Source organism: Pogona vitticeps, chromosome 1, assembly GCF_051106095.1.
Source record: "Pogona vitticeps strain Pit_001003342236 chromosome 1, PviZW2.1, whole genome shotgun sequence".
Taxonomy (NCBI): domain Eukaryota; kingdom Metazoa; phylum Chordata; class Lepidosauria; order Squamata; family Agamidae; genus Pogona; species Pogona vitticeps.
In genome coordinates, this window is record NC_135783.1 from 43,535,529 (window position 1) to 43,559,908 (window position 24,380).

The 24,380-nt window shown below is 42.8% G+C and overlaps 1 protein-coding gene across 1 annotated transcript in view; it reads right to left on the reverse strand.

The window, feature by feature from the left end:
- Positions 1-2,634: 2,634 nt before the first annotated feature.
- Positions 2,635-24,380, reverse strand: part of LOC144586124 (uncharacterized) — a 53,035-nt gene continuing 31,289 nt past the window's right edge. The window contains exon 3 of the mRNA XM_078384028.1: positions 2,635-2,659. Within this exon, the coding sequence (XP_078240154.1) occupies positions 2,635-2,659 (25 nt within the window). The remainder of the gene's footprint in view (positions 2,660-24,380) is intronic.

Consider the following 24,380-nt stretch of genomic DNA (forward strand, 5'->3'; position numbering starts at 1 on the left):
AAAAGGTGAGAGTCCACCACCTTCTACATGGCAGATCATTAAATATTTGGTGATGGCTGTCAAATCACCTCTCAGTCTTCTCATCTCTGGGCTAAACAGAGCCCAACAACTGAATGGACGGAGCTGTACACACGAGTCATAAATGTGTAGAACAAAAGTGCAAGTGGCCATAGAAAATTATTTACCAATACTGTTTTAAAACACGTACTTAACTTTTTTCCCCTCTTGATTTAAACATGAGGGAAAAATGATTATCATGATGGAACTGTTTGTTTTAAAGGAAGAGCTGATTGATTTCTCACCTTATGGTAATGAGGCTGCATCTTGTTTGAATAACCCCAACAAAAGAGCTTTCTTTGATCATTCAAGCTTTGTTTTAGTTTCTTTAATCCACCAGGCCTTTCCAGATGCCTGGGTTAGCACATCATTGTGTCAACTGCTACTTTGTAAAAAAAAAAAAAAAAAAAAAAAAAAAAAATCAAATATCTCAAGCAAGATAACCCGGGCTATGCTAATGATCACCATGTTCTTGAAGTCTGTTCTTGAATTCAACTCAGTGCTTTATGTGACTTTCTGCTAATCAGATATGGGGACGATGTGCTTGATTCAAAATGTCTACCTCAGCTGAATGTCTTCAAATTCATCACTGGAAAGGCGGAAACCCGCCTGCCCCCAGAAAAGAAGTATTTATGATTTTAAATTATAAATATCCTGAGGTAGCCTGGGATATTTGGAAAACCTTTGAAAGTAAAGCTGTGGCATCACAGAACATCTGACAATGTTGTTGTTTTGACTTGCATAATGCTAAAGCACTCTAATTATGCAAACAACAGTGGGGCTACCAGGCATATTAAAAACAGGTCTATTAGGAAATGATAGTGTATGATGACATACCATTGCTAGAGCAGGTGTCTTATGGGAAATGGCTGCCCATTTGTTCTCCATGCAAAGCTCACTGAAGCCATGCTACATCTTCACTTAGTACCTCTTTTCAGGGAGATTAAACATATTTTCTGTTAGAGTTTTATTTACAATCTCATGTGCTATTTATGGTTTAAGTGACTGGGCTGTGATGATTGTTTGTCTATCCAGCACTAACAATCATTCCTTCCAGCCTCTGAGTTCAAAGAGAGTCCCATCTCTTTAGAATGGTGGTGGCAGTTGTTTGTTTAACCATAGAAGTTTGCCCTGAATTTCATTGACCCAGTCCTCTCACATAGTTACGCTGATGTGGAACAAATGGCATAATTATTGGAGGCAAATTGCTTTAAGAATTCACTGCAGCCGTCTGTTGCATATTGAGTTGTGTGACTCAGCATGCAATTGAACAATCTCTATGGTGATTTCTTAACTTAATGCAATTTGCACCCAAAACATACTGTATGCCATTGGCACAGCTATGCAGAAGGGTTTGGCCATTGCATAAGGGCAAATATGCTTCCAAAGTCAACATGTTGCCCTATGCTAACAAAGGTTCTTGAACTTCTTCCTTGTTGTCATTGGAAAGCAAGACCTCATGAGAGAGGAGGGATCCTCACTAGCCCTGGGCAAAACTAGGCTTAGCCAGACATTTACCAATACATACTGTGACAAGCCCAGACCTACTGGGATCTGCCACACGTTAACTAAGCTGCCACCAACCATTCCCTATAAGAAGTCACACAGACCAGGGATGGATTTTTAACAATTAAAAGAATAAGGTTTATTTAAACACAACACACAGGGAAAATAAAATTGATCAGGTGAATAAGATAAAGTAACGTGGCTTATTCTCATTCATACATGCATACAGTTTGGTTCACACAGAACCCTTAACTTGAAGCACAGACCCTGAACCTATCAGTTCTGGCTGACCAACAGACACCTGAACCTATCAGGTTGGTACTCTGACACACAGTAGTACCCTGTCTGACACACAGACTCCCACACCAGCTTCTTCTTCCCAGCTGCTGCTTCTTCACATCCCAGCGTCTCACTTCACCACACAGGCTTCACATATATATATACAGTACAGCCCCTCCTCCTGATGTCCCGCCTTCCACTCCCCATAGGATGGAACTTTCCCTCCAAACCCATGACAGACAGGTAACATCAGTGCTGTATGTAACACATACATTATGCCCAAATTCAGGGGAGGTTCAAGCAAGGGATCCCAAACTCTCTTTTAAAATTTTGGTGTGCATATGTAACTTTGGTAGGAAGCTTACTAAACTTTTGCAGCTCCCATTGCTTAATGGTCACCATTTTGATGACTTTCTTCCCAGCATACTTTTGCATTATTGACTGATTCCTGTCTGCCTGCCTGATTGATTGCATTGTATGCTGTCTTTTCCCCATTGAGGAGTGACATTGTTTTGATGACATTTCCACGTGGGCAATTTTGTGTCCCTGAAAAGTCTCTAAAAGAAATTCTAACACTATAGGTGGATTATGCCATTAATTAAAATGGTGGCAGGAGAGCAAAAAGAATGAAACTATAGGAAACCTCAAACAATTTTGCAGGGTGGGGTGCAAGAGGCAGATAATACAATTCAGTGCAATTGAGTTTACCCACATTTGGAGAAATTGCAGAGGACAACACACCTGGAATGCAATGTAGATTAAAAGTCTTTATGGGAGAGTATAAAAACCCTTCTAACACTTGAAAGACTGGGAACACCTGGGAAAACAAGAAGAGCATGAACTGAGTTCCTACTCCAGTCCTCTGAAGATGCCGGCCACTGAAACTGGCAAAACCTCAGGAAGAACAACCTTCAGAACATGGCCAAAGAGCCCAAAAAACCCACAACAACCAAAACAAGAATTCTTTCAATATTTTTTTGGAAACAGAAGACTTTTGCGACATACTGAAGTTTTGTCTAGATGACCAAATTATCCTAACCTTGGCCAGTCCAAAAGTAGATCATGCTAAAGAGGGTGGCTTTCAGCTGCAGCAAGGCATTTGGAGTGACCCTTGCATCCACATGCAAGGATCGACCACATCACACCTCAAGCTACCCTATTTAGTATGATCAAGACTTATTTTCCTGTAAAGGGAAAGCTTCCTGCTTTTCTAGAAGGCTAGGTGGCTCAGGCAAAGCATGATGAAAGTACCCACTTAATAGACTTGAGAAACAGAAATCTACCTTGTCGCTCTCTTTTGGAGGAGAAAGGAGAAGTTTTGCGATTTTTTTTCATTGTTGGAAACCAACACAGTACATCAGCAATACTCTGAAAGGATGGTTGTTGTGGGTTTTTCGGGCTCTTTGGCCGTGTTCTGAAGGTTGTTTTTCCTAACGTTTCACCAGTCTCTAATGGCCGGCATCTTCAGAGGACAGCACTCTGTGCTCTGGTGTAGTTTGTTTGGGAGTGAAGTATTTATGGCTGTGAGATAGGCTTTTGTCCTCTTCTGGAGATGGGTGATTAGTGTGTCTTGTTGTGGGTGTATTGTTGTGATAAGGAGCAGAGATTATCTGTCACTGTGATTGAGGGGTGTCATTAGCTGGTCTTTTGTGTGTAGTGATCCCTGGTCCTTGTGGCTGGGTAGAGGTTGTTGACCTTTTGCACGCTGTATTTTTGAGAGCTGGGAGCCAGGTTTTATTGAGTTTCAAACTTTCCTTTTTTGTTGAAGTTCTGGTGGTGCTTGTGGATTTCAACGGCTTCCCTGTGCAGTTTGATGTTGTCCAGTATTTCAGTATTTTGAAATAGAATTTCATGTCCAGCTTGTTTTATGGCACTCTGAAAGGAATTTAAAAAGCCTCTTCAGAGCATTGCTGATGCATTGAAAACAATTAAAAATAAATTCAAAGACAAGCAAGGAAGCTTCCCATTTCTGAAGACCCTTAAGTGTCCACTTTGGTTTGATCCCAGTTATCACACATGCTGTAACTGAACGAAAATGGAGCACTCCTACTCACCCTTGTAAAAGAGTAGCCTCTAAGAGGGACCCAACAAGTAAGATAGGCACTCTCTGGGGACAGACTGGTTTGCTCTGGCACTTCAGTCATGTGGTTGACAGGAACTGGAGTGAACTAGTCCATTGGCAGACTCCACCAAACTGCAGATAAATCCTCTGTAGCTGTGCCCTTACTTTCCCTACCTCCTGGAAACTCAGGAGTTTACTAAAAAGCTTTATTAGTTCCTGCTCCTTGTCTAGTTGGTAAGAAACCTCTGAAACCGCATCTAGCAACAGAATAACAGCAAGTATCTAGAGATAAAAATCCACCATCTTGTCATTAAACATAGTACTGTATCTATATTTTGAAAGGGGTTCCAAGCCAGCAACACCAGTGCTGCGGATGCTGATTCTCCAAGGATCCTTGCTTCTGTTTCCTTCAGAAAATCTCATGAGAAATGGGTGCAGTACCAGTTAAAACAATTAAGTGTAGATGAAGATGATTAAGCAGAATGTTCTACAATTTAGTTTCAATTTTATAGTCAGTGGGCTTGCAGCCACCTTGTTCTTGGTTTCCCTGAATGCTGGTCCTGGTCAATGTCTCTGGTAGTTATGTACTGTACTTGACTTGATTATTTCAACAGACAGATGGATTTAAATTGGGGAAAACTGGCCCTTTAGATGCTTTGATGGATTTACATTGACCATGACATGGGAAACCATCATGCCATGTTATCAGCCCTGAAAGATAGCATAGTCTGCTTGGATGTACAGCTGTTTCAAATAACGGATGTGATTTCTTTCCATTTCTCTATTCCTCCACCCCATTTCTCTTTTTCATTATATATTTTTTAATCTGGGGTCTCTATTAAAGTTCAAACCCTGCCAACACCAACAAGGGCAAGATATCATTATAAAAATGTGCTGTGAATCTTGGCTGAGATGGGGTACCATTTGTTTGACAAATGAGAGAGAGAGAGAGGGAGAGAGAGCTAACCACAAGGCCCTCATTATTAATCAAAGCCTGAATGGAAACTTGGCTGGGGAAGAGAGGGACAGGGGCTGCTGAGCAAAAAAGGATGATGTATCAATAGTTGGCTGCAGCTGTTCTATAGACTCTGGAAAGAGCGAGAAGCTAAAGATTAAAAAGTTAGCTTATAGCAGACACCTCTGATAAGAGGGGGAAAGGCACTGCATTGGCTGCTTGCCTAATGGACTGAGCTTCAAAAGAAGAAAGAGGCGGTGAAGCCATACAGAATAGGCCTGATAGACAAGCTTCCTTCTTCTCTAAGGCACATGGTGCATGGATTCAGAGCTCTCAATTGAAATCCAACCAGCCTCTCTTCCTTCACATATTGGCTGCATTTGGATGTATCAGTAAGCTGCGACTTAGCATTATGAGCTAGGTGCTCATTTAGAACATATAGCAATTACAGAGATCCTTGATGTGAGAGATTCAGATTAGATTGGAAATAAATAATACATTTTCTGATAGACAATAGTTCTGTGAAAAGCAAACGACTGGACATGAAATGGATTGGCTAAGTAAAGGAAGCCACCAGCTTTAGTCTGCAAGATATGAGAAGAGGTCTTAAAGATAGGACTTTCTGGATGTCATTAATTCTTAGGATCACTGTATGCTGGAAACAATTTGATGCTACATAACAAGAACATTTCTCATTAGTTTATATATCTAATTAGTTTACATGGGATGCCTCAAAGATTAACTGCTATGTTTTAATTTGAGCTTTCATGAAAAAGTCCTCTTCCTTGAAATTCACGAAAAGCTCACATTAAACTATAGCAGTTAGTGCTTAAGATGCCACAGTGGTTTTGACTTCTTTCTTTTTCTTTTCTGATTGCTATTTCAGTCCAGAACTTTCATATTCTTCAGACATCCCAACAAGTAATATATTTAGAAATAGCTCAAAATTGAATCAAAATACAAAATAAAGACCTTAATTGTTCCCGTTATATATAGACACCACTGGAGAGTATGGAGCTTTGAAGTAAGCATGAACATGTGGCAGTCAATTTTTCCACAGTGTGATACAAACACCTTCACACTTAGCCACTGAGCTAAGTGTGCCTCCTAGGAATGGGTCGATATGAACTACTAGAATCTAAAACCACTAACATAAAAATAAAGTTTCCTTCTCCTCCAGTGATGCTCACCCTGAAATGGTCTCCTTGCCTGGAAATCCTGAGACTTCAGCTGGTGCCCTGAGACCTGGCAATTTTACCAATTGTGCTCCCCAAAGTAAATACTGTATTTATTTGTACTGTGTGGAGAAAGCTCCAAACCAGTGAAAGCTTCTGAAGTTTGCAAAGGGTCTTGTGGCACTGAGGAAAAAGGCTAACACAAAGCAACTGTTGATCTCCTGCTTTCAATTGCCCTCCCTACCCCGGAATAAAGATGCAAGACCAGAAGTATGGATTAAACATGTTGCCAATCCGTTGGCAAAGGGGGGTCCTGCTGTTATGCGGACTCAGGTTTGAACCCATGGGTCTAAATGGACCCTTTAACAAACAAACAACTGGGCAAGTCCCTGGCCCGAGTTTTTGCAGCCATGAAGACAGTGAAAAACCCAGCAGGCCAAAATGGGACTACCCCCGGACCTCAAGCCACCCTTAGGCCTATCCATGCGGATCCTCTGGTGACCAATCGCTGATCCTAGGCTGCTGCAATCAGCTCTGCAGACTTTCCTGTTAACACTCCATCAGGCAGTGTTTATGGGCAAAAAACTCCTCACATCCCTCCATGTCAGCTGAGGGATGGTTGTCGCTCATACAGTGTTCATAGCATGATTACGGTGCCTTCACCTATCAGAAAACTCAGGCCTATCCATGAATCCTCTCGGGACCAATCACCGATCCAGACCACTGCAAGTAGCCCTGCAGACCACCCTGCTAACACTCTTTCATGCAGAGTTAGCAGGCCAAAAATTGCCTCACATCCCTCCATGTCGGCCGCGGGATGATCATTGACCATATGAAGTTCGTAGCAGGGTACGTAACCCTCAACCGTATGATGTCATGAATTGCCCCAAAGATCAGGCCTTTCTGCAGATCCTGGTCAGGTCGTTGCCGCCCAAGCGTATAACCCACACATATGGGGGATGTGGACCAAAGGCAGCCACACGGCAAAGTTTTCCTCACAGCATCCCATGGCGTCCTTATCATTCGGTGAGAGTTCTAGCTCCAAATCTAAGACAGCTCCCCATGAGGATGTGGCAGCACATTGAGCTGCCCAAAAAATATAGCTGTGGCCCATGATCATGATATGCTTCCTTCTCATCATCACCATGGTATCTGCAAGATAAAACAAACTGGGCCCCTACCTAGACGTCAGGTGGTGCCTCGCTAATTGGCCTTGGATTGATGGATGTGAATCTACACCGTCTCGAAAAATACTCAAATATCCTGCCATTGTAGGCCCACTCCAGTTATGTCTCTCTTTCCAGTGGCTGCCTCTTCACCAATCCTGATGGCGCTGAAAAGTTATTAGGGATGCAGCCCAGAATAAAACAACTTCATAATCATCTATACATATAACCCACCACTGTTTACAAATGCTTTCTACTAGTCCCGATGATATAGGAACTCTTGAATCTTTAAATCTGCCTCTTTCCTTAGAGCAACCTTCAATCATTTTGCTAAGGCAGTAGTCTGAACAATAATTCTAATACCATAAGCTGTAGGGTAGAAAGCTTACACCAAGAACCTACTTTGTAAAGCTCCTGGCCTTGTAGATTCTAAAACTCACTGCCAAGTACACCTGTCCTGTCCCCAGTGCAAGGGCCAACCCTATAGTCCTTTCACATCACCACGCCAAATTGCCAAGCCCCCAGGGGAAGAGCCTCCATGCATTCATTGGCTCCTGGGTCTAACTCCCTGAACTGCTAGATCTGTTGGCATGATAATGTCTCAGCTAATCTATTACAGTGGTGCCTCGCTTAACAGGCACCCCGTTTAATGATGAATCCTCATAGCGATGTGGATTTTGCGATCACAAAAGCGATCGCATTGCGATTTTTCCCCATAGGCTCCATTTTCCCCCAGCTGACCGGGCGGGCGCTTCGGAAGGACCGCGGCCATGGTCCTTCTGAAGCACCCACCAGTCAGCTGGGGGAAAATGCCGTCGGGTACTTCAGAAGGACTGCAGGGGAGCCCTCCCCCGCGGTCCTTGCAAAGCCTCAGCCGGCATTTTCGCCCAGGTGACCGGCGGGCGCTTCGGAAGTACTGCGGGGGAGCACTCCCCCGCGGTCCTCCCAAAGGCCCCATTTTTGCACAGCTGATGGGCGGTTCCAAAATGGCCGCTGGATGAAGAAAATGGCCACCGGCAGCATTTTCACGCTGATTCCTCGCTTACCGAGGCAGCGAAAATGGCGGCCCTATGGAGGATTCCCGCTTAGCGGTGAGTTTACCCCCCATAGGAACGCATTAAACTGAGTTTAATGCGTTCCTATGAATTTTTCTATTCCGTATAGCAATGTTTCTGGATAGCGACGTATTTCCTGGAATGGATTAATGTCGCTATGCGGGGCACCACTGTATCTACACTTGGTATGCCTCTAGAATTGACCAGTGTCATTACTCAGTCTGAACACATGTGGGGTTATTTATTGACCACCATCAGGTTGTCACACCAGTAATGCACCACAGAGTTGGCCCATTCGCTTGTTCAAAGCCACAATGCTCCAACTATGAGAAAAAGTTTCCAAAAATGTCAGGTCTCTGATGACCCCGCCGTGGCACCATTTCTCCTCATGGAGTTTGTGAGACTGCTTACAGGTTGCTGAGACATAAATGGAGTGGCCCTACAATGGCAGGATATTTGAGTATTTATTGAAGACAGCAACCTTTAATAACCCAAGTCTCTTCTGCAAAATTGTGCCTATTTAATACATTCTTTAACATTTGGGATTGTCCCAGGTGGTAGTCCTTTATCTCACAGCTAAACGTACCAAGCAATTTTTATTTATTTCTTTTATTCATAATCTGCCGCCTTCTCAGAATTAGTACCCAAGGCAATTCACCACAATTAAAACCGATAAAACAACAAATAGATAGAACAGCTATAAATAAAAGCAAAATCAACAAGCTACTCTTACGCTACTTTACTTTTTTAGTTGGTCTAAAGGGCTAAGATGTTTTATATACCACTTATAAGCTTAGAAAAGGTTATCATGTTGAAACACAATTAACCATATCATTAAAATGATAATGATACTGAAGAGCAAGTTTAAAATGCATCCAAAAGGCACAGCATGAATCTATGAAAAATTCTTTCCTCAGCACTTGGTTGCCGAAAGGCTCCCAGAATAAAAGTCACTTGCCTGAAAGCAGAAAGCCAAAAACAATGGGGGTCCAGACCAAGCTTTCACAGCTTGGAGAGCCACCAAGAAGGTGCTCTCAGGCATCCTCACCACATATTTGTAAAATTGGTGAGACTAACAGAGGGGCATTTTTGGAAGATCTCCATTACTTTGACCGGTGCCCAGAAACAGACTGCTACCAAAGACACAGTTGTAGGATGAGGGTGGTGTCTACCCTGGCGCTGGTCCCAGCCAGCACTCTGACCATAACCCTCTTGAAAAAGATGAAGTTTCAGAACCCTTTTAAAGGCATCCCACCTATATACTGCATTAGAGTAATACAAACAGTATGTAACTAATGCCTGTGTCACTATGGTCAGACTAGGCATCTGTAGAAATGTGTGCAGCTGGTGCCACAACTTTGTACAAATGGACTCAACCACCATCAAAACCCGGATGTCCACTGCTGAAATTGTAAAGTACTAGTGGCAGCATACCTTGAACCTTGAAATATAATGGTAAGAAGCGGGGTTGAACCATCTGCCCCACACTTACACTGGGAGGTAAATTCAAAGCAGTCTTCCTAATTGAGTGCCCTCCGTCAGTCCTATCCCCTAAATGGGACCTGGCTAGAGTCATAATCTGAAGCCAGCAACCCAGTAACGACTCATCCCAATGTAAATTTGGGTGAATCACGGTCCACATATGGAATGATTTGTCATAGTAAAACCATTGCCCTGCAGAGACCAAATATGGCCTATAGATGAGATCTAAATATTGAATTAAGGGTTGAGCCTGCCAAGGCTGGGCCCTCATTATCACCCCAGCGTATGTTAGGAAACGGGGTAGTCAGTTTGCCCAATTCCTGTCAGGTGTCATCTTCCTATGTCTCTCTTATCCGTCTTGTCCTCCTTATCCCGACCCTTCTCTTTTACATCTCTAACCACCAACTCCAACAAATCTACATTATTATTATTATTATTATTATTATTATTATTATTATTATTATTATTATTATTATTATTATTATTATTATTATTATTATTATTATTATTATTATTATTATTATTATTATTATTGATTGATTGATTGATTGATTGATTGATTGATTTGATTTGATTTGATTTGATTTGATTTGATTTGATTTGTACCCCGCCTATCTGGACCAATGGACCACTCTAGGCGGCTACCTTTCAAACATATCTACCTTTCAAGCTTTCTCTTTTGATGTTTGTGCTTGAGCGTAGCTGGCACGGGCCATGCTGCCCCACTCGCACTTCACAATCCTCCCAAAACATGATTTAGTTATTCTAAAACATTTTAACAAACAATATATAAATAAATAAAACCCTGGGAGGGAGCCAATGCTACCCTCCCTTGAGCCTCAGCAATGACGCTGTTCAATAAGTGGAGCTCCTTCTTTCCCAATGCCTTCAAAGGAAGAGGAAGAGGAGGGGGGGGGAATGGCCCTTAAATCACCTACCATTCCCACCCTCACCCTCAAGTTATTCACGCGACTGTGAGTTCTCGTCTCATCTGTGGAGGAAGGCAAAGGCAAGCTGCACTGCTGAAGTGTGGCACTGCAGTGGCTTCATCATTTGGAGAAATATACTTACTTGCCTGCTGTTCTTTCAACACAATGTTGGAATCAATACCCGTTCTGTCATCTCCCTCTGTGTACATGGGGGGGGGAGACTCAGGGGCCTCATTAAGATGTTTGCTCACCGGTCAACTCCTCCCTCTCCAGTATTCCTTCAAATTGAACATGTGGAGATTCAAAACGATAACACAATCTTGATCATTGATTTTCACGAGTGTTGATAAGACCCTGGGGGTATTTGAAGAGCTTCAATGGCCTATGTGTATTGAATGACAAAAACAAGTCTTGGTTGTCCAACAACCTCGCTTGCTGTAGTTTGTAGTGATAATGCTGATTATCCTTAATAATGTTCTGCTGCTGTGTGCACAAATTGGGCATGAAGAGCAATCAGAGGGGGGATTTAGATTTTGAAAGGAGCAATCCTTATTCCCACTGCATGGCTACCAGAATGTAGTGATAGGATGGCCTTTATTACTCAACTGCTTTGATGACAGATGAGAAGGGAAGCCAAACTGATTAATAATAAATAAATCCATTCCTCCCCACCTAGCATAGTTCACAGATGGTGGCAGATGCCTCCTACATGCACAAAGTGAATGGGAAAGGAGGGACCTGAGTGGCGGGTGCACATGGAATGACCTGAATAGAAAATAATGATGCACTGCATAGACCAGCAGGTCTGCAAGCTACATGCTGAGTGACTTATGAGCTGGGTTCTAACATGTCCCCCACTAAATGAATTGGGGCTGCACTTCCATGAATAATGCTTAAGTACTATCAAACTCTGTGGGACTTAGCTCTGAGTAAATCGGTGCAGGATTTGCTGGGTGATAAATGTAAGGAAGGGTGACCCAAAACAGAATTTTTTGTAGTCTAAAATATCAAATGCAAGGATGACCAGCAGACCAACAAGACTAGGAGCCAGAGGTGCTCTGGATTCTTGTATTTGCTGTGCATCCACAAATTTTGACTTTATGCACTTAAAAAGAAAATTTTTAAGTGGTCTCCATTGGCACACTTATCATGAAATTATGCAAAAGACAAAGTTACATCATAATCAGTGCCCTATCATGAAAATGACTGCAGAAAGAGATTGCGCAAGTTATTTCAAAGGCTATTTTCCCAGAGAGTCTAAACCAGCCATCTCAGCATCCTATCTGCTTGTCAATAGTTTCTCATGTCCCTCTGGATAAAAATAAATAAATAAATAAACTAAGAAAATAGGCAGGTGTCAGGAATAAGCATCAATACATATACATCAAAAAATAGCAAGGACGGTGCTCCCTTACCTTGAGGTGTGCATGGAAGTTTTCATCCCACTGAAAATAATCAAGGCAGAAAAAGGACACTTCAATTTGGATATGCATTCAGATGCAGATGTTCTTCTGCACAGCAGGAACATCCAAAGGATTTGTATGCAGATGCATATCTCCGTGTGTGATCACCTGAGGAAACCGATCGCAATCTGGAGTACTTGTGGAGCAGCCTGGTGCAGGCTATTTCCCAGCAATCACATAAAGCAAGGGAAATGTGCTCCAGCTTAACCCCAATCCATGCTGTAGGGCTGCTGTTCTGGAAGACTGGACTGGAGTGATTCCTCGGCAAATAGAAGGGCCATTTCAATGGAGAGTGCTCCTGTTAAGGCAAGCTTTTCCACCACAATCAGGTCACATCTGTCTGATCACATCCTTGGAGCAAGGATCAGCCCAGATGCTTCGTTCTAACCATTTACCCCTGCCATACCTCTGCAAACATCACCAGCCTAGGGGAAGAGCTGTGAACTAGCATTAAAAATAAGCAAAAAATGGGAAGCAAGAGTTTTCTTTATGAACATATCCATGCCTCCTACAGTTAGGTGTATTGAACTTCTAATCAAATCTTGTGAAACTCTCATTCAGCCACTGGCTGAAATCCTATTACCTAGCATAGTAATTTGCACCAGAGCAGGCCCCTTGAATCAGTGGGGTGAGTCAACTCCTCCAGAATTCCACTGCTTTAAACGGACATATTTGCAACATATTTTTATGTAGTAAGTAACTAAAACAGACCCATTTGGATCAATGGAACTTATTGAAGAGCTGATGCACCAAATCGCAGCTGATTCAAGTGGCTTACTCTAGTATGAATTTGTATGCTAAGCAAGGAGATTTCAATAATCTTGTCCCATTACATATGAATGAGAAAGAAACAGTGGAAATAGAAATAGTAGTGATACCTTTAAAATAGACAGAGTGTGTACCAAGGGTGGTGATTTTGGTCATAATAAATAGTAGGGAACAGAGACAGGTAAGAATATTGGCAGCAAGGAATATGCAGAAACATTTTGCTTCTCCTGTGAGAGTTCTAATAGTTAGAATTCCCGGCAGACCTCTGATAAAGAGATCAGAATCTCTTCAGCAAATAAAGACAATGCCTTGCCTGTTTGTTTTTGAGACAGAGTAAGGAAGGACCAACACAAGGCAATGAAGAAGGGAAAAAAGCTTTGTTGCTCATATTTGCCTCTTTCAGTTATGCAATATAATGCCTGCCATTGGCAAGAGCTCTATGGAATGCCTAGGCAGGGATTGATTTGATGTTTGGGAGGGTTGCTTATGCTTTTTTTTTTTAAATCCCTTTGTATCTTTCTTGCTAATGGGGATTTTCTTAGAAATTGTCTAATACCCTCACCACCATCACCAGAACCACAAAAAGATTCCTCGAGAAACTGCTGCTTGTTTGACCCTTCTCACAGGCATCAGTTCAATAGTACAGCTTTCTGTGTATTTTCAAATTTAATCCCCATCATCTCCAGTTAAAATTATATTGGAAAACAAGACTACGGAAGATGTCTGCATAAGCCACTGCCAGTTCAGGAGGTGAGTTGAGCAGTGTTGCATGAGCCCTGCTCGCCAAGAGGTCAATCTTCCACAAGCTTCACCACCAGCAACATAACGCCTGAAATGTGAGCCTGAGTGGCAATAGCAACAAGCAGTGCTCTGAACAATATATAGGAAACGACTATTTATCTGATGAACAGCACACTAAAATTAGGTACATGTTAGTGTTAGGATTATTAACCTATACAGTAGGACCCCTTTATCTGTGGATCAATATCTGTGGTTTCACTTATACACAGTCTGAAAATATTAGTAACATGAAATGAAAATAACCAGAAATAAGTATTTCCATGTTGTAATTAGTTGTTTAGTCGTTAAATCATGTCTGACTCTTCGTGACCCCATGGACCAGAGCATGCCAGGCCCTCCTGTCTTCCACTCTTCGATGACACTGTCCAACCATCTCATCGTCTGTTATCCCCTTCGCCTCTTGCCTTCACATTATCCCTACATCAGGGTCTTTTCCAGGGAGTCTTCTATCAGATGGCAAAAGTATTGGAGCCTCAGCTTCAGGATCTGTCCTTCTAGTGAGAACTCAGGGTTGATTTCCTTCAGAATGGATGGGTTTGCTCTCCTTGCAGTCCAGGGGACTCTCAAGAGTCTCCTCCAGCACCACAATTCAAAAGCATCAATTCTTCGGCGGTTAGCTTTCTTTATGGTCCAGCTCTCACTTCCATACATCACTACTGGAAAAACTATAGCTTTGACTATGCAGACCTTTGTCGGCAAGGTGAGGCCTCTGCTTTTTAAGATGCTGTCTAGGTTTGTCATCGCTTTCCTCCCAAGAAGCAGTCATCTTTTAATTTTGTGGCTGCTGTCACCATTTGCAGTGATCATGGAGCCCTAGAAAGTAAAATCTGTCACTGCCTCCATATCTTCCCCTTCTATTTGCCACGAGGTGATGGGACCAGTGGCCATGATCTTAGTTTTTTGATGTTGAGCTTCAGACCATTTTTAGTGCTCTCTTCTTTCACCCTCATTAAGAGGTTCCTTAATTCCTCCTCACTTTCTGCCATCAGAGTGCTATCATCTGCATATCTGAGGTTGTTGATATTTCTTCCAGCAATCTTAATTCTGGTTTGGGATTCATCCAGTCCTGTCTTTCACATGATCTATTCTGCATACAGCAGGGGGATTCTGAGTTTCTTTTTGTGTCCAGTTTGGATATCCCTATTTTTTCTTATGAAATACTTAACCATAAGGTATGCTTAATTACCATTGAAAGAACTCAGAAAACATCTTTGTGTCAGTCCTCGTTCAGTATGCAACAAAACAAGTAGAAACCCAGTCCTTACTGTGGCAAGAAAATGGTGTCTAACCTGCAGTACCCAGACACCAAACTTCCACACTGCTACCTCAGTTCCCTAAACATTGAAACCTAGCATTGCAAAAAGGAAAGCTAGAGCCTTTCTCCTTAACATTTGGTTTTCTAGGCACCGGAAGTGTTCTGTTGTGTTGTGTTTTCATAGAAGAGAGATATCACTTGCCCCCCCACCCCACGCCTTCATGAATGGAGGAACATTAAGCTGTATTCAGGTATTACTTTGAAAGTGTGCATTCAAAGATTGATGAGAACTGGGGAGGGGCATTCATGTAAGGTCTATCTTCCATGTCCCCATTCCAACTTAGATATCCTGCAGAATCAGAAAAAACTTTTGCATAGGCTAATCTTATTTGACTCAATGTACTTACAGTGTCTCTGTGATCAGCAGCTCCTCTGGAGCAAGATAATGTTGTAATTTACAACTCCCGCACAGGCCTTTATGGTGAAGGGGGGGGCACAGAACTTCTGAATGAGATGGGAAAAAAGTCATACTGTGCCCCCATATCAAAACCATCTTTTGAGCCCTATATGCGGTCAGGCTCAATGACTCAATATGGCATCTGACTTTCAGGTACTCATCTAATCCCCGAAGCAGTATGGCCCAGGTGCCAGCTTGCCATGGTCATCATCATCATGATTGTTGTCATGCCTGGCCACTAGATAAATAAATAAGCTTAAAACTACAGAGCGGGAAGGAACTCTATGGATCATCAAGTCCAGCCTCTGTCAAGGAGTGGGGAATTGAACTCTCAACCTCTGGATCTGTAGCCAGATGCCTCAACCACTGAGCTATCCAAGCAGTTCTGATAAGCACAAGGCCAGAAAACAGATGTTGCTATAGCTATAAATCTATTTCACTTGTACAAGAACAAAGTAGCTCTTACTAAAGATAAAGGCTGTAATCAATATGCAGTACTAACAACAGGTAGACAAACAATAAAAAGTCGGGGAAATAATTAACATATGTTACCTATATCCATATGTTCCATTAGTACTATGTCCCGTACTGAACTTGCTTTCCTCACTTCTCATTTGGCTCTACTCCATAGGAGGAACAAAACATTTCACCCGTTTTCCTCTTCCTTTGTAGCAATAGGCCTAGGAACTGGAACTGGATGACAGGAGCAAGGTTTTATATCCACATTCCCAAAGCAGAGAACAAATGATTTAGGACAGCTTTCAAAGAAATGAGTTGCGAGACCAAAGGATTGAGTGTTTTGTTGAGCCATCCTCCCTCCTTTTTCTTTCTTTCTCCACCACCTTGTGCCATTGTCATTTGTTCTCAGATAAAGTATGCTGTTGATGTGACTCCCTCCATGTATGAACCTTCAGGCAATTACCCCCTCCCCCATTACACCAACAGAGGAAAGAATTTGACTAAATGACAGAGTAGGTACTACACACTTAACCAGATCAATCTCCATGGCAACTTGTGAGCAAAGTCCCCTGGAATAATGGCTCTCCTTGTCCCTTGTAACCTCATGCCCATGAGTGAACAAAAACACATGACTTCCACATCTATAATGTAGTCCTTGACCATATTATAGGATGAGAAGTCAGGCATTCTTCAGGGACTAAAGAATATACTACAGAAATAAATCATATTGTGAAAAGGCTTTCTCACCCACAGCCACTTAATGCTTGTACAAATTATGTCTTATATCACTCCCAGAAGATACTCAAGCCTGGATTTTCCCAGATGTCTCAAGGCAGCTGACAAGCTTAGCCACCATCAGTATCAACTTTCCAAATGTTACCTCTGTCCAACTGATATGGAGGATAATATCAAAAGGACCTTTTTGTCTAGAAGTGCCAAACGTAGCGGCATGAAAACAATGTATGTAGGGTCCATACTGTTTAAACTGGCAGATTCCTCTACAAATCATGTTACGTTCTCTAAATTTGACATAAAAGGAATATATCTTTCTTACAATTATCCCTTTTCACTTTCCACAACAGGATTTCCATAGAGGTATGTGCCTCAGCATCTAGTTGACTCTTAATATCCTCACCTAGGTCTACATTCTTTTTCCTTGTTACGTCTACAGTGGATCTTTCAAGCAATTGTTGAATAGACACACCCCTATGTCTTCTCTGTAGTGAATATTTTACAAGGAATCAAGGATAATATATGAGAGAGCCCCTCATCATTCCTTTGGCAAGCAATCAGTGTGGAGCGAGGTGTAATTCACATTCAGTATAATACTTTCAGGACAGCAGCTTTCCATTCCCTGAGATTGCAGGGGCAAAACCCAAGTTGGAGGCAAGAGATTTGTGTTAGGCCCAAAGGTAGGACCCTTGCATAATAATTGCACAATCAAATGCACATATTTGTGCACAAGAAGATGAGACAGATACAGTGGTGCCTCTACTTATGAACAGCCCTACATACGAACATTTAAAGTTACGAACAGCTCCAATCGCAAAATTTTGCTTCTACTTGCGAACAGAGCTTTCACTTACAAACACAAAAAGGCAGGGGGAAAGGGCAGGAAATTCAAATTCCTAACTCTAGGTGGCGGCGAGGCTGCTTCTTTGTAGCTCTTTCACCCCGGCAGTTAGAGAATGTGCAATCCAAGGAGGCTGCCTGCTAAGATAAGGTGCTGCTTTATACTTAGGTTTTCGGCTGGGGGGTATGTTTCTGTGCTGTGATGGGGCTTGGGAGGTTTGTTTTTTGGTTTTCCCCCATTTATGATGGAGGGGTTGGTTGCTTTTTTGGGTTTTTTCCCCATTTTCGATGTGTCTTGGATGCTTTTTGCTTTGTTCTCTTTGCATTTCTGATCTCCTCCGTTTGTTTTTGCAATGGTTCCTGCATGCTTCCCTTGCTTTTTCCTTTGATTTCTGTACATTTCCAACCTTGTTCCTTTCTTCTCTGTGCATTTCTGACCTGCTCCGTTTGTTTTCTGTGCATTTGCAATGGTTCCTGCATGCTTTCCTTGCAGCTTGGGTTTGGGCTAAGTGACGGGGGTTATGTTTCTGTGCTCTGATGGGTCTTGCAGACCCTTTCTGCAAGGGTCTGTGCTGGCTGGTTTGCTCTAAAATGGAGTTTACACTCAAGTCTCCTCCCCCCCACATTGTCTTTTCTCTCTCTCTCTTGCTGCTCCCCAGGTGCTTGGTTTGGTTTAAAATGTGTTTTGTTTAAAAGGTGCTTGGTTTGGTTTAAAAGGTGTTTGATTTAAAAGGTGATTGGTTTGCTTTAAAATGTGTTGGTGTAAAATTGTTCCCCATTGTTCCCTCCCTCCCTCCTTTCCTGCTCTTTTTTAAACCTAAGTCATCTTAGGTTTTAAAAAAAAATCTCCCCCTAGTGGTACAGGATGGATTAACTGGTTTTCTGTGCATTCTTATGGGAAATGCTGATTCGACTTACGAACGTTTTGACTTAAGAACATCTTCTGGGACGGATGAAGTTCGTCAGTAGAGGCACCACTGTACTGTGAATGTCCTGCCTTGTCTCCTAAATGTATATTGGCAGAAATCCTGTTTGCACAACTTTTCTGCCTAACTTTGACAATGTCATCAGTCATGGCAATTTTCCAGAAATAAAAACGTTTGGATTTTGAACTCCCAGGATTCTAAATCTCCTGTGGAATCTCTTTCATTATCAGGAAGCCATGGAGAGGCAGAGGGGCAGAGTCTTAATTTCCCTAAATCACCACTACTAGTAAAGTCACCCTGGTGGTGGCGACTTTTGGCAATTAACGACTTCCCCCATCATTAACTTGTGCCATTAGAATATCTGGCAATCCTAATCTTGAAGGGGCTCAGAATGAAGAAACAGAGTTCCCTGAATTGCCAAGAAATGGACAATCCTTTAGGGTGGTGAATGGAAATAAAAGCTTCTCAAAGTGAGGAAAGTGTTCCAGAAGAGGTCAGAGTCACTTTGTACACCTTGGGGGACAAAATGGTGGCATCTGTAAGCTTATCTGAAAACTTGCTGTCAAACGAATGACATGGAATTGAGACAATTGCAGGGCTGTGTACAAGTCCTTTGTGGCTCATTTGCTAGTTTTGCTGATTCTGGGGTTGGAAATTCAGCTGCTGTAATATGCAAGTGGCGTACTCAGAAACTCCATCTGCTGGACTGAGAGCTGGGGGGTCTTTACTAATCGGTAAAAGCAGCTCTGGGGTCTGACTGCTAGCTGGCAGTCACCACGGAAGCCTCATTACATGCCAGTGCTTATGCCAATGCTTTTTTCTAAACCCATAGAAGTGCAGCTGCTTTCCTTCACTTGACCTGAATCGCATTTCTCTCCTTAAAGAGATAATCTCCATCAGGCTCATTTTGGATGATACCATAGAAGGGTAAGGAGGAGCATTCTAAACCTTGCATTCCCACAACAGAGGAGGGGGAGTAGGTAGTTATTTTAATTCCATTCCCCCTCTTTAATTCACATACTAAACGACGGAGAAATCACTGCACTTGGCTAAAGAGGCACTAGACTGTATCAGTGAGGATTCTGATGGGTAGCTGGGAGCCAAACAATATTAATTTAAGAATTATTACAAATTCAAATGGCTGCTTTCCTCCTTGAGCGAGCATGGCATTTTAAAGTTTAAATGAAAGGCCCAATTATTAATATTGTTTTCCCATATTTAAAAGGCGTAAACTATACAGAACCTGAGCTTTTTCCCTCGGGAGAAGACAGGAAAGAATAAGGAATTGATTCAGATTAGCGAAAAAGCTCCATGCACTTAGTACACTCTGAGTTTGGGATGCTTTAGAGAATACTTAAATGGAATCCAATGCTATGCTGTTTGTCTGTATCTAATGAGAATTTCCATTGTTGAGACTAATGAAGATTTTCATTGCTACTACTACTACTACTACTACTACTACTACTACTACTACTACAATAATAATAATAATAATAATAATAATAATAATAATAATAATAATAATAATAATAATAATAATAATAATAATAATACGAATACGAATACGAATAATATGAATACGAATACGAATACGAATACGAATAATACTAATACTAATACTAATACTTGTGACAAACCCAGACCTACTGGGATATGCCACGGTTTCACTAAGCTGCCACCAACCATTCCCTATAAGAAGTCACACAGACCAGGGATGGATTTTTAAACAAATAAAAGAACAAGGTTTATTTACATAACACACAGGGAAAAATAAAAGGATCAAGCGAATAAGATACAGTAACGTGGCTTAGTCTCAATCATACATACACACAGTTTGGTTCACACAGAACACTTAACCTGAAGCACAGACCCTGAACCTATCAGTTCTGGCTAACCATACAGACACCTGAACCTATCAGGTTGGTACTGACTGACACACAGTAGTACCCTGTCTGACACACAGACTCCCACTCAAGCTTCTTCTCTCAGCTCTTCTCCAGCTTCTCCTTCAGCTCTAAACTTCTCCACACAGGATCCACATATATATACAGTACAGCCCCTCCTCCTGATGTCCCGCCTTCCACTCCCCATAGGATGGAACTTTCCCTCCAAACCCATGACAGACAGGTAACATCAGTGCTGTATGTAACACCTCCCCTCTTTATAAGTTGTTTTGTAGGGGGAAAGCTAAGGTGCTTTTCACCAAAAAACAACCTGGACCCAAAACAAACAAAAACAGTCATATAATAACATACAATACCATACTTACTTATACTTACACTCTATTAGGCATTTAAACATTTACCATTAACAATACATCAAGTTACCTTTATTCATACAAACCAACATGTTTAATAAACAAACACATTTGACTTTTTGTCATCAAAATATATACATAGTCCATGTTTCTTCCGCCGTCTTCATTCTTCGGGTCTTCTTGACAAGGCGTCAGCAACACAGTTCACTGACCCTCTGACCACCTTCACTTCAAAGTCATAGTCTTGCAGGTTTAAAGCCCACCTCATAAGTTTACTATTGTGGGTTTTCATTGTCTTTAACCATTGCAGTGGTGAATGGTCAGTGCACAGAATAAAATGTCTTCCCCAGATGTAAGGCTTGGCCTTCTGGATCGCGTAGACTATGGCCAGGCACTCCTTTTCCACGGTTGCCAAATGTCTCTCACCTTTCTGGAGTTTCCTACTCAGGTAGGACACTGGATGCTGGTCACCATTTTCATCCTCCTGGCAAAGAACTGCTCCTACCCCGCTGTTAGATGCATCGGTGTAAATGATGAACTCCCGGTCGAAGTCTGGAGCACGCAGCACTGGATAGTTGATGAGCGCCTCCTTCAACCTCCGGAACGCCTCCTCACAGTCGCTGGTCCACGGGATGCGGTCATCAGCCTTCTTCCTCGTCAGATCGGTCAGCGGAGCCGCAATCTCGCCAAACCTCGGGATGAACTTTCTGTAGTAGCCCACCAACCCAAGAAATGATTTGACTTTTTTCTTGGCGTTGGGTCTAGGCCAATCACAAACTGCTTCTATCTTGGCCTCTAGGGGTTTTATCACTCCTCCCCCTACTATGTGACCCAAGTATTTTATTTCTGGGCTACCCAGCTGCAGTTTGTTCTCTTTGCAGAGCCTAGGCCAAAGCACTTCCTCCCCTGGGTCAAAGTGCCTCTCCCTGCCTTCCTGGTCATCCCAAGTTTTCTTTCTGACCTTTTGAGCTTGCAGAGTCTCTGCTGCTAGCTCTAGGTTTCTCTTTAAGTCATTCCTTAAAGTGCCTATATATGTCACAACGTCTTGTGGGTCATCCTGGGTGATCTGCTCCCAATTTTGTTTGATCAGATCAAGGGGCCCTTTCACCCTTCTCCCAAATAAAAGTTCAAACGGACTGAACCCGGTACTGGCTTGTGGCACTGATCGATAAGCAAACAAAAGGGATTGCAGCTTCTGGTCCCAATTGTTTGGATTTTCTGCCAAGTAAGCCCTAATCATGCGCATTAGAGTCCCATTGAACTTCTCAGTTAACCCATTACTTTCAGGGTGATAGGCAGTGGTTTCCTTGTGTTTAATTCCACAGATTTGCCATAAGCGTTTCATGAGCTTCGATGTGAACGATGCGCCCAAATCTGTGATTATTTCTGAGGCAAATCCCATCCTGGACATATACCCCACCAAGGCATCTGCCACTGTGTTAGTTTCAATGTTAGTCAAGGGTATGGCTTCAGGGTACCCCGTAGCATGGTCCACAATGGTGAGAATGAACCTGTTCCCCCTCTTTGTGGCCTTGGGCAAAGGTCCCACAATATCCACCCCTATGCATTTGAACGGAGTGTCAATCACAGGCAAAGGGCACAACTTTGCTTTGGTCCTGTCGCGGCTATTCCCCTGCCTTTGACACACATCACATTGTTTACAGAACTCTTTGATCTGCTTCCCTATTTCAGGCCAGTAAAAATTCTGTGTGATTCTCTGCTGTGTTTTGTTCACCCCTAAGTGCGCAGCAAACATGTCAGAGTGCCCCCTTTGTAAGATCATGGGGCGATACTTTTCAGGTACCACTAGCTGACTTCTGATCCCATCTCCCCCTTTTGAGATATTCCTCAGGGTCTCTCTATACAAAATTCCCTTTTTCTCATGAAATCTCACTGGGGTTTCAGGTGTTACCTGGGCGTCTGTCACCTGTTCAAAACACTTTTGGAGAGTGGCGTCTGCCTTTTGCTCTTTGCCAAATTTGCTGTTTGTGGTCAAGGTTTCCACCACAGCTTCTGAACTCCCTTCACCTGCTTCCGTCTCGGGCTCATCAGTACCCCCCTGAACTGTCCCCGTGGTGGCTTGTGAACGTGTAATCACTAGCACCCATTTCACATGTTCAGCCAGGTCATTTCCCACGAGCACGGCTGCTGGCAGAGTCGATGAAATCGCTAGCCGCCAAACTCCCCTCCAGCCTTGAAAGTTCACAGGTACCTCCGCTACTGGCAGTGAGATCACCTGTCCCTCAATCCCTGCCACCTTCATGCTCTCATTTGGGATTATATATTCCCTAGGAATAATATCTGGATGGCACAGGGTCACCTGGGAACAAGTGTCCCTCAGCCCTCGATACTGATGGTCAAGTATTCCTACGTCCACCCCTGCTGTTTCAAACAACTGAGAATCTGTTCTCACGAGCAAGCAGCGCTTGACCTCCACAAGAGGACCATTTTCCTCAGCCTGATCAGCAGATGTAACTGTTCCAGATTGAGTAGCCATGGCAACAGGCTCCCTCAGTGACAAGGAGCTTTGCTCTTTCTGGACACAGAACACAGCTTTTGGCTTGGTTCCACTCGAATCCTGAGGCACAATTCCTTTTAGCTGCTTTAATTTCTCACACTCTGAGATTAGATGGCCTTTTCCCTGACAGAAATAACATTTTCTGCTATATTTTGAGTCTTTCTCATCTTGTTTTGGTTTTCCCTCCAAAATCTGAGGTCTTGGTTTCATGTCTGAGGGCTTCCCTTCACCATGGGCCCCTCCCCCTTGCTGGCTTTTCCCTGGTCCCTGAGAGTACTTGCTGTAGGTTTCTTTAGGTTTCCCCATCGATTTTCCCTCACCCAAGGGCTTTCTTATTTGGGAAATAAAATCTGCGATCTCGGCTGCCTCTGCCACAGATTTCGGTTTCCTTTCCCTCACCTGGAATTTCAGTTCCCCATGCAGGACTGAATAGAACTGTTCCAGCGCTATCAAGTCTTTGAGCTGCTGAAAGGTCTCTGTCCCCTCCTGAGATAGCCATTTCTCTAGCAGCCTCACCAATTGGGCCCCCACTTGGGTAAAAGTCTGCTCTGGTTTCTTGGTGATTGACCTGAATCTTTGCCTCAGCTGTTCCGCATTTATCCCATGTCTGGCAAACACCAGTTTTTTAAACTCTGCAAAATCTTTCATCAGTTCCTCTGGCATCTCTGCATAGACTTCTGCAAGGCTGCCACTGATTAAAGATCGCATGATGGTCATCTTCTCAGTTTCCCTTACTGAGAAGTCCACAAACGCTCTTTCCACTAGGGAAAAGAACACCTCAGGACAATCTCCCTTGTGGTACACAGGGAATTTCTTCAGGTCAGCTTTAGACAATTGGCCTCCCTCAGAATCCCTATTGTTATTATTGTTCTGATTCATCAGTTCCAATTTTCTTAACTCAAACGCCATTTTCTCTCTCTCCAACGCCAATTCAAATTGTCTTTGTTTCTCTCTTTCCCTTTCCTCCATTTCAAATTGCCTCATCCTCAGTTCATGCTGTTGGACTATGAGCATTTTTCTGAGTTCTGGGTTCTGTTCTCCCGTGCTGTCACCTTGCACTGAGCCAAATTCATCCTCAGAACCTTGGTCAACCTGGGGGTCTTTCACTTCACCCATTTCTGCCATTTGGCTTCGAGTCAAGGGCATAATCCCCCCCCCCCAGAACAGGCTGCTTTCAAAAGTCAAGCCTCAAAATAAAGCGACCACTTTTTTTTCTTTTTTTCTTTTGCCTCAGAACC